An 18,999-nucleotide genomic window follows, 5' to 3' on the forward strand; every position below is an offset into this window, starting at 1 on the left:
TCCATCATGCTGAAACGAATGTAACAATAGAAGGACGATCATTTTTCTCAAAACAAATTACGGGTCTAAAACCATTACCAGCACTGGTGCAACCCAAAGAGGCCGATAGAGAAATAGAAACGTTGTCACTTGAAATGATGAAATCTGTATCATTTAACAACACAAAAATGATAGAGACTATCCAAAGAAGAGAACAGATTGACATCGGAGTGGCTGTATTTATTTTCATAATAATACTTATCATAATAACCGTAATCACTAAACGGAAACATAACTACCCAAAAAACAACGAAAGTGCAACAAAACCAGACCAAGAATCAACAACAGAGGAAATCACAATAGAAAATGTACCCTGTTCATCTTCAAACAAGAGGATCAGAAGTCTTAATAATATCCCGTTTTTCTGAAAAAAAGATGACCAATTGATTCATACGAGGACGTATGAATTTAAAGGGGGAGGAGTTAAGAGACAATATGTTGAACGTATCACATAACCAACCATCCAGCCATGGGAACAATCAACGAAATTCATTCTCATAATTATTGTATGCAATATCAGGTTGCACCAAAATGTGGGAATGAAATAATGCCTACTCAGCGCACGTGTTGTCGTTGCAGCAGAATAAATTAGTTAAGTAGCTTTAAATCACAATTGTAAATTTTAGTGCCAATATTTTATTAATAAAGTGAAGACGTGTTGCTCCGTCAACACTAAGTCTTTTTTAAAAAGATAAAATATCCTGTTTTTAATTAACTTATAAAATATATTGACAGTTCGCGACTTATAAAATGGTGAACCTCAACTTCAACGATTGTAAAACATTTTTGAATATTACCATATACCCTCCTTAGCCTAAAGGCTGAGGGTATAAAAATATCATCAGTGATAATTTTTCTATAGAAAAATATCATCAGTGATAATTTTTCTATAGAAAAATATCATCAGTGATAATTTTTTTATAGAAAAATATCATCAGTGATAATTTTTCTATAGAAAAATATCATCAGAGATAATTTTTCTATAGAAAAATATCATCAGAGATAATTTTTCTATAGAAAAATATCATCAGTGATAATTTTTCTATAGAAAAATATCATCAGTGATAATTTTTCTATAGAAAAATATCATCAGTGATAATTTTTCCATTGAAAAATATCATCCGTGATATTTTTTCAATAGAAAAATATTATCAGTGATAATTTTTTATAGTAAATATCATCAGTGATAATTTTTCTATAGAAAAATGTGATTAGTGATATTTATTTCTATAGAAATATGTCATCAGCGGTCATTTTTCAATAGAGAAATATCATCACTGATATTTTTTATAGAAAATTATCATCAGTGATAATTTTTCTATAGAAAAATATCTCAGTGATAATTTTTCTATAGAAAAATATCAGCAGTGATCATTTTTCTATAGAAAAATATCAGCAGTGATCATTTTTCTATAGAAACATATCATCAGTGATAAATTTTCTATAGAAAAATATCATCAGTGGTCTTTTTTAAATGGTTTTATTTAGCTCACCCTGTTTGTTTTATTATTTATTCTTGGGTCAAATTTAGTAATTCAAATTTCACCCTCTTCCTGTCAACCGATTAATCTGAAATTTTGTATACACTTTGGATTTTGGTGACAATACAATTATGTTTATTCATTATCATTATAAATTCAAGATGGCCGCCGCTACAAAATGGCGGATAATTTATGTTTTATTAATCCCATAAATATGGGTATCAAATGAAAGGGCTCAACAAGCAGAATACAATATACTATAAAAAATTGAAATCCAAGATGGCGGCCGCTACAAAATGGCGGATAACGTACCCATCAATATGGGTATCAAATAAAAGGGTTTTTAGTACATTTATCTTAAACATTGCAATGTATGTTTAACATAAAACCGTTGGACTGCAATAAACTAACGGGCAAGAAACCTTGCAATAATGAAGCACTAAATGAATTAAACAGAATGCGAAATAGAAACTAAAAACTAGAAAATAAAAATAGGTAAAAAACTTTTTAAGTTAAACGGTTTTATATTAAACATACATTGCAATGTTTAAGATAAATGTACTAAAAACCAAAAAATAAAATAGATACAGTCGTGGGAATTATAAACATATGCATAGACTAGACTAAAATAAAACCGTGGGGCACATTCTAGCCCTACTTATCACACGTTCATCGTTGTCGGTTGAACAACTGCCTAATTATAGTGTAACATTACAACGCAAACATTTTAATCAACGATTGTAGACAATTGACGTGCCCCACGGTTTTATTTTAGTCTAGTCTATGCATATGTTTATAATTCCCACGACTGTATCTATTTTATTTTTTGGTTTTTAGTACATTTATCTTAAACATTGCAATGTATGTTTAACATAAAACCGTTTAACTTAAAAAGTTTTTTACCTATTTTTATTATGTAGAAAAATGTGATCAGTGATAATTTTTCTATAGAAAAATATCATCAGTGATAATTTTTTTATAGAAAAATATCATCAGTGATAATTTTTCTATAGAAAAATATCATCAGTGATCATTTTTCAATAGAAAAATATCATCAATGATATTTTTATAGAAAATTACCATCAGTGATAATTTTTCTAAAGAAAAATATCATCAGTGATAATTTTTCTATAGAAAAATATCATCAGTGATAATTTTTCTATAGAAAAATATCATCAGTGATAATTTTTCTATAGAAAAATATCATCAGTGATAATTTTTCTATAGAAAAATATCATCACTGATCATTTTTCTATAGAAGAATATCATCAGTGATCATTTTTCTATAGAAAAATATCATCAGCGATTATTTTTCTATAGAAAAATATCATCAGTGATTATTTTTCTATAGAATAATAGCATCAGTAATCATTTTTCTATAGAAATATATCATCAGTGATCATTTTTCAATAGAAAAATATCATCATTGATATTTTTTATAGAAATTTATCATCAGTGATCATTTTTCTAAAGAAAAATATCATCAGTGATAATTTTGCTATATAAGATATTACCTGTGATATTTTTCCATAGAAAAATATCACAAGTGAAAATATTTCTATAGAAACATATTGTCAGTGATATTTTTCCATTGAAAAACATAATCAGTGATATTTTTCAATAGAAAAATTTCATCAGTGATAATATTTCTATAGAAAAATATTTTCAGTGATATTTTTTCCATTGAAAAATATCGTCAATAATAAATTTTCTATAGAAAAATATTATCACTGATAATTTTATTTAGAAAATATCATCAGTGATAATTTTTCATAGAAAAATATCATAAGTAATAATATATGATGATAATAAAATATCATCAGCGGTCATTTTTCTATAGAAATATATCATCATTGATAACGTTTTTATAGAAAAATATCATCAGCGATAATTTTTCTAAAGAAAAATATCATCAGTGATAATTGTTCTAAAAAAAATATCATCAGTGATAATTTTTTAATAGAAAGATATCATATGTGATCATTTTGCTATATAAGAATATTACCTGCGATACTTTTCCGTAGAAAAATATCATCAGTGATAATTTTTCTAAAGAAACATATTGTCAGTGATATTTTTTCCATTGAAAAATATCATCAGTGATATTTTTTCCATTGAAAAATATCATCAGTGATATTTTTTCAATAGAAAAATATCATAATTGATACATTTTCTATAGAAAAATATTATCAGTGATAATTTTTTATAGAAAATATCATCAGTGATCATTTTTCTATAGAAATATATCGTCAGTGATCATTTTTCAATAGAAAAATATCATCATTGATATTTTTTATAGAAAATTATCATCAGTGATAATTTGTCTAAAGCAAAATATCATCAGTGAAAATCTATATTTCTATATCATCAGTGATAATATAATCAGTGAAAAAATTTCAATAATGTTATTTTTCTATAGAAAAATTATTGCTGATCATATTTTTCTATAGAAAGTTTATCACTGGAAACATTTTCAATAGAAAAATTATAACTGATGACATTTTCTATAGAAAATTTTTCACAGGTGATATTTTCAATAGAAAATTATTACTGTTGATCTCTCTTTCTATAAAATTATCATGATTTTTCTATGAAAGGCTCTCCCTAGAGCTCGTTTATGATAGACAACCTATGAATGCCTGCCTGTGAAAAACTCCCTCTAGATCTCGTCTGTGAAAAACTCCCTCTATGAAAGACTTCGTCTAGAACTTGTCAACAATAAACGATTCCATCATCCATGAAAAACTTTCCCTAAAACTCATCCATCAAAATTTTCCTCTAGCGATCAAATCTCGACTATCTCTAGAGTTTTTTTATGAAATACAAATTTCCACCAGAGTTCGTCTAGTAAAGGCTACCTCAAGAGCTTGTCTATAAAAGACTACCTCAAGAGAATGTCCGTGAAAAACTCTTTCAAGAGGTCGTCTATGAATGATTCCCTCTAGAATTCGTATAGGAAAGACACGCTCTAGAGCTCCTCTAGGAAAGACAGTTTCTATAGCTCCCACAATATATTGTCTATGAAAGACTCCCTCTAGATGTTGTGTATGAAAGACTCTATCTAAATCTCATCTAGGAAATACTACATTTATACCTCGTCTACAAAAGACTCACTCTAGAGTTCGTATAGGAAAGACAGCCTCTATAGCTCCTCTAGGAAAGACTCCCTCAAAAGATTGTCTATAAAGTCTCCCTCAAGAGATTGTCTATGAAAGACTCCCTCAAGATATTGTATATTAAAGACTCTATCTAGACCTCCTCTAGAAAAGACTACCTTTAGACCTCGTCTATGAAAGACTCACTCTAGAGCTCATCTATAAAAGACTCCGTCTATAGCTCGTCGCAAAAAGTCTCCCTCTAGAGATTGTCTAGAAATACTACATCAGGAGCTTGTTTTTAAAGACTCCCTCTAGACCTCGTCTATGAAGAACATCCTTTAGAACTCGTCTATGAAAAATTCACTCAAAAGCTCGTCTATGAAAAACTCACTTTAAAGCTCGTCTATAAAAGTCTGCCTATGAACTCGTCTATGAGGAACTCCTTCTATAGCTCGTCGCTGAAATACTCTCTCTAGAGATCATCTTTTGAAGACTCTTCCTAAGTTCGCCTGTGAAAGACTCCTTATCTATGAAAGACTCCCTCTGGAACTCGTCTAGGAAACATTTCCTCTAGGTTTCCCCCATGAAGACTAGTCCATAAAGTCGTCCTCTATAAAACGCCCTCTTAATCTCGTTGTTTAAAGACTCTATCTAGATTTTTTATGAAAGACTTCTTCTAGAGCTCGTCAATGAACGACTCTCCTGGAACTCATCTATAAAAACTCTTTCTAGAGATCGGCTATAAGGAACTCTCTCTCTCTCTCTCGATCTCGTCTTTATAAGACTCCCTCTAAAGTTAATATATTATAGGCTTCATCTAGAGTTTGCCAATAAACACGTCATCTATAAGACGCCCCGTTAATATGGTGTTTGAAAGACTACCTCTAGATTGTAATCTCCGAAACTGAAAAACTCTTTCGAGAGGGTGTCTACGAATGACTCTGTCTAGGGCTTCTTTGGGAAATATTACCTCTAGAGCTTGTCTATGAAAGACTTTCTCTAGAGCTCGTCTGAAGAGACTCCCTTGCTTCGTCTATGACAGACTCCCTCTAGTCTTTCATAAGCGTACCCTAGTGAGTTCTTCATAGAAGAGCTCGTCTGAGAAAGTTTTCGTGAAAGACTTCCTCTGGGCTCACCCTAGACTTCGTTTACGAAAGACTCCCTCTATAACTCGTCTAGCAAGTACTGCTAGACTCTCTAGATTTCTTATGACTTATTGAGCCTTCTACGGTAACGACTTTCCCTGGAACGCTATCTAGAGGTCATCTATGAAAAACTCCCTCCCCAGCTGGTCCATGAAACTCTTCCTCTAGTGTTCATCTATGCTCCACCTACAGTTCGTCAATGGAACCACGCTCTTAAGTTCGTGTTTGAAAGACGCCCTCTATAATCTAATCTCCGTCTTATCAGGTCCACATAGGATCCCTTCAAAACATGCTGTATTGTATAATTATCAACCAGAAACCTGTTCGTTTTGTTTTCTCCAAAAAACTCTCCGCTTTTGCTGTCTTTATTGATTTCCTTCTTGTACTCATGATTGCTCATCATTCATAATTCATTTTTTTTCATCCCTTTCAGGAGGTTATTGTGGAAAATGTTTTGCAAATTAACACCCTGAACTCTTTGGCTTTTCCCGATGATTACTTAGTGGCCCAAGGACCAAGGTCGTCCATAGTTAGGGCAGAAAAATATTTCAATAAGACGCTTTCGGCAAATTCTGTGGACACTGATGGTTATATTAATGGACAAAACCCAGTGGATGCCATAACCTTGATGCATGGCCAGGAATGGTTGGGATCACCGGTTTTCAATCAATTGGAGGTATCGGAAGTGTTGGAGGTAAGTAGTCAATTTGATTATCACTATATTTTGAGATCAATCACTAAATTCTTCTTCTGCTTCACAGTTAAACGGCACTGCCCATGGCCGCAATGTGGCCAACTTCCCAGCCAATCCCACTTTAGAGGAATCGAACATTATTGAGGCCGCTTGCGTCTTCAATGATCTGCAGGTCAATGGACCCATAGTGATAAAAGGTGACTTGGATGAAAAACCTTTGGGGCAGTTACTCAGCGATATTTTGCAAAGATCCGAAGATCCCAATGAGGACATTTTGGTTAATTCTCCAAAATCTTTTGCCTTATTAAGAATGCCCATAGATTTTGAATTGGAAACCAATGAAATCAATGGTATCAAGACTGAACAATTTGTTACGGTCCACACACCCCAAGTCTTGGAACTCAGTATCTTGGAAGGTTATGTGTACTTTTATAACCTCACCGTTAAAGGCCTCTATGATGGCTTTCGCATTGAAGATGTGGCCCGCAATGTCATCAGTTTGGATAAACCATTGGATTTGAGCACAACCCATTTGATGTTTGAGGACCAAACTTTGCAGGCGGAATCCTTGATTATATTGGATAAAATCAATGGTATAAATATTAAGGATAGCCTACAGAGTCTCCAAGAGGATTTGATTGTGGAAACTGCTGAATTTGAGGACCTACAAGCCACAACAGCTGAATTCTCCAATGATATTGTGGGTCCTGGCAAGCTGAACAACATAGAATTGCATGACTTTGTTAAAGATCGCGCCTGGCATGAACCTGCAGTCCAGGGTAATCTTTTCCTCAATGAGTTACAGGCCCATCAGGGTCTGCAAGCCGATGAATTGCATGGCATAAATGCTGAATATTTATTAGATTTCTTGCAACGCATTGAAGAGCTGCCCGAAATGGTGTTGAATGGCCAAATTCAGGTGGATCACATTACCGTAACAGGAGATGTCCAGTTGCACAAACTGAATGGCCAACAATTTGATGAGGATATACAAATGTCAGCCATATGGCTTAATAGACCAAATCACTTAAACACAAAACTTAGCTTCAAAAGTCCTCTGGATGTGCAAGGCAATCTTGTGGTCAAGGGGAAATATCAAGGCATGCCCCTCTCGGAGTTTCTCGAAGATATGGTGATAAGAGACTCTAATAGTTCTTCCAGTACTATAAGTGCTCCCAAAAGTTTCATTAAGCCCGTTTATGTTTTGGAGAATACTCAAGTTGTGGCCCTCAATGGCGTACCCTTCAACAGCATTGCCCTCAAGACTAGGCAGAATATTTTCCCTGGCTCTCTGAAAATCAAAGGAAAGCTGATAACACCCCATCTAGAGGTCCAGGGTCGAGTAAATGATGTAGATTTGCAAGATTTACAGGATATTTTGTATTACGATTCAAAGCAAGAGAATTTTGTGTTCAAAGGTCTCATTGAATTCGAGCAACCAGTTGTTGTGGAAGATCTCACGGTTCTTGGCGACTTTATGGAGTTGGATAACCTTAGCGATTTCTTTGAAAATGTCATTTATAAATCCCACAGTTGTCATTTAGGGGGCAATAATAATTTCACTGGAAGGGTCTCCATTGTTCAGGGAGCCTATATTGAACATCTCAACAATTTAAATCTTCAAAGTTTATTCCAAAAACTGGCCTTTATTCAGGGCCTTGAACCTCTGGTCATAACCTCACCTTTAGTATTCGAGGCACCCATCAAGGCCCAACAAATTTCCATACATAAATCCCTGAAGACGGAAAAGATAAATAACTGTTCTTTGTCGGAATGGCTAAATGATACTCTGCGATTGGATCAGAATCAATATGTACCGCGTAAGTCTGGGGATAGAAAATTTCGATGCTTTCGATAAGGTATAAATTTGTTCTTTTTTCTTCCAGATTATTTACATTTTGCTCCCGTCGCTTTGGATGGCAACTCTTTAAATGTTGCCTACATAAATCATTTGGATCTATCCCGCATTATTACTCTCAACACACCACAGATTTTCAATGAATCTCTACAATTTTCAGAGGTTTATCTTCAAGATGGCTTCATAGAAGTAAATGGTTCCGTTAATGGCATCGATTTGGAAGAGGAATACAACAATACATTGATGGTGAGTAGCATAAGTTCAAGAGATTCAGTCGTGGTTAGTTTTTGCAGACGAACTCAAGATGGGGTCATATATAGACAGACAATTTCCAAATTGCACCTTACATAGACGAGCGAACTCATGAGCGAACTCTACAGGAAGTACATCATAGATAAGATCTAGAGAGAGTATTAAATATATGATAAATAGTCTCTCATGTATGACCTCCAGAGGGAGTCTTTCGGGTCGTGTCTTTGATAAATTTGATGTAAATGGAAAATTTAGAAAGATTCTTTCATAATCGACAACTAGAGGGAGCTTTTTACAGCCGAGTTATTTCGTAGACGATCTTTAGTGGGAGTCCCTCAGAGTAGGAGTATTTCATAGATACGATCTAGACAGAGTCATTTCTACAAACTAGTGGCGAAGAAGTCTCTAGGAGACTTTCGGTACTAACCTTTGATAAATGGAAGAGTTTTTTATAAGCGACAACTAGAGGGAGCTTTTTACAGCCGAGTTATTTCGTAGACGATCTTTAGTGGGAGTCATTCATAGTATAAGTGTTTCGTAGATAAGATCTATAGGGAGTCATTTATGCAGAAGGAGGCTCTAGAGGGAGACTTTCGGTACTAGCTTTTGATAAATGGAATAGTCTTTTAACAGTGACATCTAGAGGGCGGGTTTTACTACCAGGTTGTTTCGTATACGATCTTTAGTGGAAGTCCATTAAAAACGTGATTAGATGATGTCTTGCGGAAGGAGTGCTCCATTGATGACATCTTGAGAAGCCTTTTTAGGACTAGCCTGTTATAAATGAACTGTAAATGGAAGACTCTTCCATAACCTACAACTAAAGGGAGTTTTTTACAGTTGGGTTATTTCGTAGGCAGTCTTTTTTGAGAGTCCCCTACATATCAGATCTACAGATAGTCTTTCATTAACAAGACCTAGAGGTTCTTTTGTGGGCGAACTATAGGTGATCTTTTATGCAAAAAATGCAGAGGAAATCTTTTTTAATGAATTCCAAAGGAAGTGTTTTATGGAGGAGGCTCTGGGAAAAGTAAAAATAAATCAAAAACTGCAGAGAGTTTGTATTGAAGTAAAATGGAATAATTAGTTTCCTTTCGTGTATGAAGAAGACTTAATACTAAATTTCAGCAATTTCGGTAAAACAATGTGAGACACCATTCTAAGGGGGCTATTTCAAAACGTCGATCTATACCGACAAATTTCTGACGGAAAGTTTTTAGGCTCAAAGAAGACTAAATACCAAATTTCCTATATTTCAATAAGAGAATGTGGCAATAACTGAAAAAATACCGAAAATCAAGAAGTAAGCTTCTATGGGGATATAGGAAGACGTGGACCTATACTGATAATACGCTTCTGGAATATTTTATAACTCTTGGAAGACGAAATAACGAATTTCAGCCATTTCGGTTGGATATTGACGTCACAATCTTCAGTATTACGAAAGTCCGGAGGTACCGTTCTATGGGGGCTACATCGAAACGTGGACCTATACCGACGAATTTTAGTCAGAAATGGGGCAATATGAAAGCGTGGACTTGTACAGACATATTTCTGGCCAACAGTTTTATATCACATTGAAGCCTAAATACCAAATTTCAGCCATTTTGGTGGAATATTGAGGCCACAACGTTCAAAATACGAAAAATCGGGAGGTACTTTTCCATGGGGGCTATATGAAGGCGTGGACCTATACCGACAAATTTAAAGGGGAAGTTTGAGTACCCCCAACGAAGTCTAAACAGCAAATTTCAGCCATTTCGGTGGAATATTGAGGCCACAACGTTCAAAATACCGAAAATCGGGAGGTACCGTTCTATGGGGGCTATATGAAGGCATGGACCGATACCGACAAAGTTCTGGGGGAAAGTTTTGTACCCCTAAAGAAGACCACGTACCAAATTTCAGCCATTTTGGTAGGATAATGAAGCTAAAACATTTAAAATACCGAAAATCGGGAGGTACCGTTCTATGAGGGCTATATAACGGTGTGGACCGATACCGACAAAATTTTGGGGGAAAGCTTTATACCCCTAAAGAAGACTACGTACCAAATTTCAGCCATTTTGGTAGGATAATGAAGCTAAAACCTTAAAAATACCGAAAATCGGGAGGTACCGTTCTATGGGGGCTATATAACGGTGTGGACCGATACCGACAAAATTCTGGGGGAAAGTTTTATACCCCTAAAGAAGACTACGTACCAAATTTCAGCCATTTTGGTAGGATAATGAAGCTAAAACCTTAAAAATACCGAAAATCGGGAGGTACCGTTCTATGGGGGCTATATAACGGTGTGGACCTATACCGACAAAATTCTGGGGGAAAGTTTTATACCCCTAAAGAAGACTACGTACCAAATTTCAGCCATTTTGGTAGGATAATGAAGCTAAAAACTTAAAAATACCGAAAATCGGGAGGTACCGTTCGGGAGGTACCGTTCTATCAAAACGTGGACCGATATATCCCATTTTCAATACCAACCATCCTGCAAGTAATAAAAACTTCTGTACCAAATTTTGACTCTCCATCTTTAAAATTGCGAGCTGTATCTTGATTTCAACAGACAGACGGACTGACGGACGGATAAACGGACATGGTCAAATCGACATAGAGTTTTATGCTGATCAATAATATATATACTTTATAGGGTCTCCGACGAATATTTCGATGTGTTACAAACGGAATGACAAATTTAATTATACCCTCCATATGGTGGAGGGTATAAAAATAGGAGGCATTTTTAATAGACGAGCGCCAGAGAGTGTATGTTTTAAACGAGATCGTTCATAGACAAACTGGGAAGGAATGTTCATAGAAATGCTCATCTATTTCTTTAGCGGAATCGAAAGAACGTCTTTCCTTGATGAGCTCTAGTGGCAATCTGCAATAGATGGACGCTTTTTGAAGTCTGCCATGAATGAGATTTTCCATTGACAAACTCCAAAAGATTTTCGTAAACGGGCCTGCTTCTAGACAACCTTTACAATCAGACTTCTGCACGAGTAAGTCATTCATAAACGAACAATAGAGGGAGTTTTTCATAGACGAACTCCAGAGAGAGAATATTTCTGCTATGAGAATTAGGGGGAACTTAGTTAGAGTAAGTATTTCCAAGACAATTTCTAGAGGGTGTCATCTATAGCCCTATTTGATATGGAGTCTTCACAAAGACGAACTGTAGAGGGAGTTTTTCTCGTCAAGATCCAGAGAGAGCCTTTACGTGGATATCTTGGGAGAATATATTATACAAGAATTACTTGGAGGGTGATTTTTACATAGCAGCGCCAGACAGAAGCTTCCCTGAATCCTAGCGAGTATTTCTGCAATGTAATCTAGGGGGATCTCCGATAGAGGGAGTGTTTCATAGACAGCCTCTAGAGGATTCCATTTTTAACCGAACTTTATACTTATCGAAGAGGTCCAGAGGTAGCCTTTCTATGAATATATATAGGAAAAATATATTATAGATGACTTATTTAGAGGGTGTATTTTACAAAACAGCGCTAAAGAGAATTTCCTAGACGCCAAAGAGAGTTTCCTAGATGTAATCTAGGGGATCTCCGATAGAGGGAGTGTTTCATAGACAGCATCTAGAGGATTCCATTCTTAACCGAACTTATCGCAGAGGTCCAGAGGTAGTCCAGTCTAGTGGCGATCCGCAATAGATGGACTCCTTTTGAAGTCTGCCATGAATGATATTTTCCATTGACAATCTTCAAAAGGCTTTCATATACGGGCCTGCTTCTAGACAACCTTTACAATCAGGCTTCTGCACGAGTAAGTCATTCATAAACGAACAATAGAGGGAGTTTTTCATAAACGAACTATAGAGGGAGTTTTTCATAGACGAACTCCAGAGGGAGAATATTTCTGCTATGAGAATTAGGGGGAACTTAGTTGGAGGAAGTATTTCCAAGACAATCTCTAGAGGGTGTCATTTATAGCCCTATTTTATATGGAGTCTTCCAAAGACGAACTCTAGAGGGAGTTTTTCTCGTCAAGATCCAGAGAGAGCCTTTACGTGTATATCTTGGGAGAATATATTATACAGGACTTACTTGGAGGGTGATTTTTACATAGCAGCGCTAAACAGAAGTTTCCCAGAATTCTAGCCAGTATTTCTGCAATGTAATCTAGGGCAATCTCCGATAGAGGGAGTATTTCATAGACAGCCTCTAGAGTATTCCATTCTTAACCGAACTTTATAATTATTGCAGAGATCCAGAGGTAGCCTTTCTATGATTATATCTAGGAAAAATATATATAAGATGACTTATTTAGACTGTGTATTTTACACAGCAGCGCTAGAGAGAATTTCCTAGACGGAGACTTCCATAAAGGACTTCACGGGAAGTCTTTCCTTGACTATCTCTAATGGAAGTATTGTTTATTGTTGAACTCGAGATGGGGTCTTTTTTATAGATGAACTCTGGATGGAGCCTCTCTTGGAGGGAGGTTCCCATAAACGACCGCGAGAGCAAGTTTTTCATTGGCGAGTTTTAAAGGAAGCCTTTTGTATGGACGAACTACAGATTAACTATTTTTAAAGATGAACTCAATAGGAAATATTTTTATGGACGAGGAATCCTTTATGATAGAGGAACTATAGAAGGAGACAAGAAGTAGATGGAGTCTTTCATAGCGAATTCTGAAGGCGTGATAATTTCGTAAGCGACTTCTAGATGGGGTCTTTTTTATGGATGAACTCTAGATGGTGTCTTTTTTATAGATGAACTCTGGATGAAGTCTTTCTTGGAGGGAGGCTCCCATAAACCACCGCGAGAGGAAGTTTTTCATTGGCGAGTTTTTAAGGAAGCCTTTGGAATGGACGAACTCCAGATTAAGTCTTTTTAAAGATGAACTCAATAGGAAATAATTTTATGGACGAGCTTTAGAGGAAATCTTTATCATAGAGGAACTATAGAAGGAGACGAGATGTAGATGGAGTCTTTCATAGCGAATAATTTCGTAGGCGACTTCTAGAGAAAGACATTAATAAACGACCTCTAAAGGGGGTCCTCCATTGACAAGCTCTGGGGAAAGTCTTTTTTATTGACGAACTCTAGAGGAAGACTTTTTTATATATGAACTCCAAGGTAGTATTTAGTGGGCAAGCTTTAGAAGAACTGTTTATCATAGAGGAACTCTTGAAGCGACTTGTTGCAGAGGCAGTCTTTAAGTGACGACCTCTAGAAGGAGTATCTCAAAGACGAGCTGTAAAGGAAGTATTTCAAAGATGAGAGTTTTCATAGATCGGAGTAGATGAAATCTTTCAAAGTCGAGCTCTTCCTCCTTAATAGACGAGCTCTACAGGGTGTCTTTCATAGGCTAGTTCTAGAGGAGAATTTGACGAGCTGAGGAAAGTATTTTTTATTGACGAACTCTAGATGAATACTTTTTATAGTTGAACTCCAAGGTAATATTTAGTGGACGAGCTTTAGAAGAACTGTTTATCATAGAGGGACTCTTGAAACGACTTATTGCAGATGCAGTCTTTAAGTGACGACCTCTAGAAGGAGTATCTCAAAGACGAGCTGTAAAGGAAGTATTTCAAAGATGAGAGTTTTCATAGATGGGAGTAGATGAAGTCTTTCAAAGTCGAGCTCTTCCCCCTTTAATAGACGAGCTCTAGAGGGTGTCTTTCATAGGCTAGTTCTAGAGGAGAATTTCATAAAAGGCAACTAGATGGAGTTTTCATATGGACGAACTCTAGAGAGCGTCTTTTATAGACGAATTCAAGAGGTAATATTTTACAGGCGACCACTAGAGGAAATATTTTTCATAGAGGAACTGCTCTAGCACATGACCTTGTTGTGGACAACTTCTTGAATTGGACGACATAAATGACCTCTTGACAATGAGCATGAAACGTGGATGCAGACTTTATGTTAAAAACTATAGATACTGAGTTTATGTACGGAACTGTATAGGCTTTGCAGATGAGATGAAGGATTAGAGATGCTTTTTAAAATGAGAAAAACAACATAAACCTGGGAGTGTTTATAGAAGCTGAAGGCATAGACAATCTAAATGGAACTGGAAATCATAAAATAAATACGGCAGGAGGTAGTTGTAAATAGGCTAAAGTTACTGGAAGACTGTGGAGGTGCTTATGGTCTAGCAAGTCTTCCCATGTGAAGTAAAAGCCAAGGGATTATATAGAGGTTAGCCCAAAGTCTTAATAAATAATTTTAAATGATTCGAAGTTTTTATAGACAATCTGAAGGACTCAAAACGTCTATATGGAAAATTTGAAAGGTACTATCTATATTCATTACAAGAGTGTTCTGGGTATCTAAAAAGCATGTGGCATACATAGGTCTGGAAGTCGACAAACATGGCTTTGAGATATTATTTGTAAGTCCCACAGAAACAATGCAGTATTTTCAGATCAACTGACAGCCCAGTAGACTCAACTGAAACTATCGAGGAGTGTTTGTAGGTAAATTGAATATTAGTAGTCTTCGAAGTTGACTTTAAAGTTCAGCGGTTATTTAGAGATGAGAAGTCCAAAGACTCCATAAGTCTTTTATGATGAACTGAAGGGCTCTGGAAATGTTTAAGGACGAGTTGAAAAATGGATCGGGGTATCTAAGAGCCATGTAGAATGGCTCTTGGAGTCTATAAATTGCACGAAATGTATAATGTATCAGGGAGTCTCGCCAGAGCTCTATGATATAATTTTGACATGCATAAGGTGCTAAGGAATATTTAAAGTCGAGCCTATAACTCATGGATTCTTTAGAGATGGCCTAAGGAGTCAATTAGTTTGTATGAATGGCCCAATGTTACATAGAAGTATTTAGAGATCAAGTAGAAGCCTAGGGAGTTGAACTGAAGCTATCAAATAGTATTTGGAATTCTTTATTGATGAACTAAAAGCTCAGAGATTCAAAAACTCAGTGGATCTTTTACGATGAGCTGAAGCTCTTTACAGTCAAACGAGAGGATGGCTTTACGAGTGCAAAGATTCCAGCTATCGATATAAACTTTACAGGATGGTTCGGAGTATTCACATGACAATGGACCAGACAATTCGCATCCAGTCTGGTCCTGTATCGTCACTAGCCGATACTAAGCTTCGGAGGCAGATTGCCACTGAGTCAATGGATGTTGATGGAGAATCTAAAGAGGATCCATCAACAGCCACTGGCTCTTAGTCGATGACCAACGAGGGAGAATCAACGGAAACTCCAACAATAGCCACTGACTTTTGAGGCTCCGGCCTGCGTTGGGGAATCCAAGGAAACCTCATAGACGGACACCAGCGTAACTGCAATCTGCGCCAAAGAGGATGCAGATACGAGGCACTATAAACGTGCGGCCTCGTACACATCCCCAAACCTAACCTAGGTCTAGGGAATTTTTTCAGACAAGCTGAATGACCCACTAGTCCTTATAGGCGTATCTAAAATATTTGGGAGAGTTTGTGGCCCAAGAAGTCTTTATGAAAAACCAGGTTGTCTATAGAGACTCCTGAGTCCCTAAACCCCTCTATAGAGACTTCCTTTGCCCTTCAGATTGTATATATAGGCTCCATAATTCATTTAGCATGTCAGGAGGCCGCTTCAGTTGTTCATATTTAATCTGAAGGTCCTTTAATGTGTTTAACTACTGAATCCTTAAACTCCTCCATAGAGTCCCATGTGCCCTTCAGTTCGTCCACGTAGAGTCTTTGATTGAATTAGATCAAGTTAGGAGACCCAACAATATATGGAAAGGAAGGGCTTCTTTACAGTCGATATATAGGTCTAGGGAATTCTTTCAGACAAGCTGAATGACCCACAAGTCCTTATAGGCGTGTCTTAAACGATTTGAGAAGTCTTTATGAAAAGCCAGGTCGTCTAAAGAGACTCCTGAATCCCTAAACTCCTCTATGGAGACTTCCTATGTCCTTCAGATTGTATATATAGGCTCCATAATTCCTTTAGCATGTTCTGTCTGAACTAGTCTTCCACACTTCCAGTCAACTGTGTTCTTTGGATCAACCGTGCCTCTCGTTGGGCGCCAAACAAAACTATTTGTCATTATAATCCCAGAAGATTCTATGAGCTTCAGAATAGGCTATCTTCGTACTTTTTGAGCACCAAATGACACCTCTGTGTCTTCTCTAGTTCATTTGTTAGGCTTCCTTATCCCTCAACTGGTCTATATAGATTCTATGGGCTTGAGGATAGGCTGTCATTAATTCATCTAAACCAAATGTCTGTCCCTCTAATTTTTAAAATCCGATAGTCCTTAAAAAATCTATCTGAACTAGTCTTCCACACTTCCATACATTTAATTATCAACCAGTCAAATGCGGGCTTTGGGTCAAACGTGCCCCTCGTCGGGCGCCAAATAAAACTATTTGTCATTATAATCCCATAAGATTCTATGAGCTTCAGAATAGGCTGTCTTCGTACTTTTTGAGCACCAAATGACACCTCTGCGTCTTCTTTAGTTCATTTGTTAAGCTTCCTAATCCCTTAACTGGTCTATATAGATTCTATGGGCTTCGGAATAGGCTGCCATTAATTCATCTAAACCGAATGTCTGCCCCTCTAATTTTGTAAATCCGATAGTACTTAAAATCTGTCAGGAGGCCGCTTCAGTTGTTCATATTTAATCTGAAGGTCCTTTAATGTGTTTAACTACTGAATCCTTAAACTCCTCCATAGAGTCCCATGTGCCCTTCAGTTCGTCCACGTAGAGTCTTTGATTGAATTAGATCAAGTTAGGAGACCCAACAATATATGGAAAGGAAGGGCTTCTTTACAGTCGATATATAGGTCTAGGGAATTCTTTCAGACAAGCTGAATGACCCACAAGTCCTTATAGGCGTGTCTTAAACGATTTGAGAAGTCTTTATGAAAAGCCAGGTCGTCTAAAGAGACTCCTGAATCCCTAAACTCCTCTATGGAGACTTCCTATGTCCTTCAGATTGTATATATAGGCTCCATAATTCCTTTAGCATGTTCTGTCTGAACTAGTCTTCCACACTTCCAGTCAACTGTGTTCTTTGGATCAACCGTGCCTCTCGTTGGGCGCCAAACAAAACTATTTGTCATTATAATCCCAGAAGATTCTATGAGCTTCAGAATAGGCTATCTTCGTACTTTTTGAGCACCAAATGACACCTCTGTGTCTTCTCTAGTTCATTTGTTAGGCTTCCTTATCCCTCAAATGGTCTATATAGGCTCTATGGGCTTCAGGATAGGCTGCCATTAATTAATCTAAACCGAATGTCTGTCCCTCTAATTTTGTAAATCCGATAGTCGTTAAAATCTGTCTGAACTAGTCTTCCACACTTCCATACATTTAATTATCAACCCTATCAACTGTGTTCTTTGGGTCAAACGTGCCCCACGTTGGGCGCCAAAAAAAATATTTGTCATTATAATCCCATAATATTCTATGAGCTTCAGAATAGACTGCCTTCGTAATTTTTGAGCAACAAATGACACCTCTGTGTCTTCTCTAGTTCATTTGTTAGGCTCTCTAATCCCTCAAGTGGTCTATATAGATTCTATGGGCTTCAGGATAGGCTGCCATTAATTCATCTAAACCAAATGTCTATCCCTCTAATTTTGTAAATCCGATAGTCCTTAAAATCTGTCTGAACTAGTCTTCCACACTTCCATACATATAATTATCAACCAGTTAACTACGGGTTTTGGGTCAACCGTGCCCCTCGTTGGGCGCCAAATTAAACTATTTGTCACTATGATCCCATAAGTTTGACAGACGCCCGCTTTATTTGTTTAGATAATCTGACCATTCAGTTTGTCCTTCTGTGTCTTCTCTTCAACTGGTCTATATGGATTCGATGAGCTTCTGAATAGGCTGTCTTCGCACTTTTTGAGCACCAAAGACACCTCTGTGTCTTCTCTAGTTCATTTGTTAGGCTGCCTAATCCCATAGATTCTATGGCCTTCAGGATAGGCTGCCATTAATTCATCTAAACCGAATGTCTGTCCCTCTAATCTGAACTAGTCTTCAATACATTTAATAATCAACCAGTCAACTGTGTTCTTTGGGTCAACCGTGCCCCTCGTTGGGCGCCAAATAAAACTATTTGTCATGATGATCCCATAAGCTGCTTTAGAAGGCCGCTTTTTCTGTTTTTATGATCTGACCATTCAGTTTGTCATACTATTTTTAATTATCAACAAGTAGGCTATACCTTTTGGAGCACCTTTGTATTTGTTGGCCGCCAATTTGAACATTCTGTGTCTTCTTTGAGGAAATCTCTCTGGTTTATTTGTTCGACTCCCAAATTCTTTAACTTATCTGACCATTAATGCGTCTACAAAGAATGTCTGCCCCTCTAAGTTTTTGCAAATCCGTGGTCCTTCAACGCCTTTAAAAGATTTCTAGTGAATCTATAGAGTCCCCTAATTCATCTATAGAGTCTATAGAATTAGACTCTATGATCCCATATGATTTC

At 36.6% G+C, this 18,999-nt stretch overlaps 1 protein-coding gene across 1 annotated transcript in view; it reads left to right on the forward strand.

Moving 5' to 3' along the window:
* fs(1)N (female sterile (1) Nasrat) overlaps nt 1-18,999 on the forward strand; it is a 38,263-nt gene that overhangs the window by 16,023 nt on the left and 3,241 nt on the right. Inside the window, exons 4-6 of the mRNA XM_073973591.1 lie at nt 6,197-6,457; nt 6,525-8,277; nt 8,344-8,561. Coding sequence (XP_073829692.1) covers nt 6,197-6,457; nt 6,525-8,277; nt 8,344-8,561 — 2,232 coding nt within the window. The remainder of the gene's footprint in view (nt 1-6,196; nt 6,458-6,524; nt 8,278-8,343; nt 8,562-18,999) is intronic.

The sequence above is a fragment of the Musca autumnalis genome, unplaced genomic scaffold (genome assembly GCF_047663935.1).
Source record: "Musca autumnalis isolate F117 unplaced genomic scaffold, ASM4766393v1 scaffold_3, whole genome shotgun sequence".
NCBI classification, from domain to species: domain Eukaryota; kingdom Metazoa; phylum Arthropoda; class Insecta; order Diptera; family Muscidae; genus Musca; species Musca autumnalis.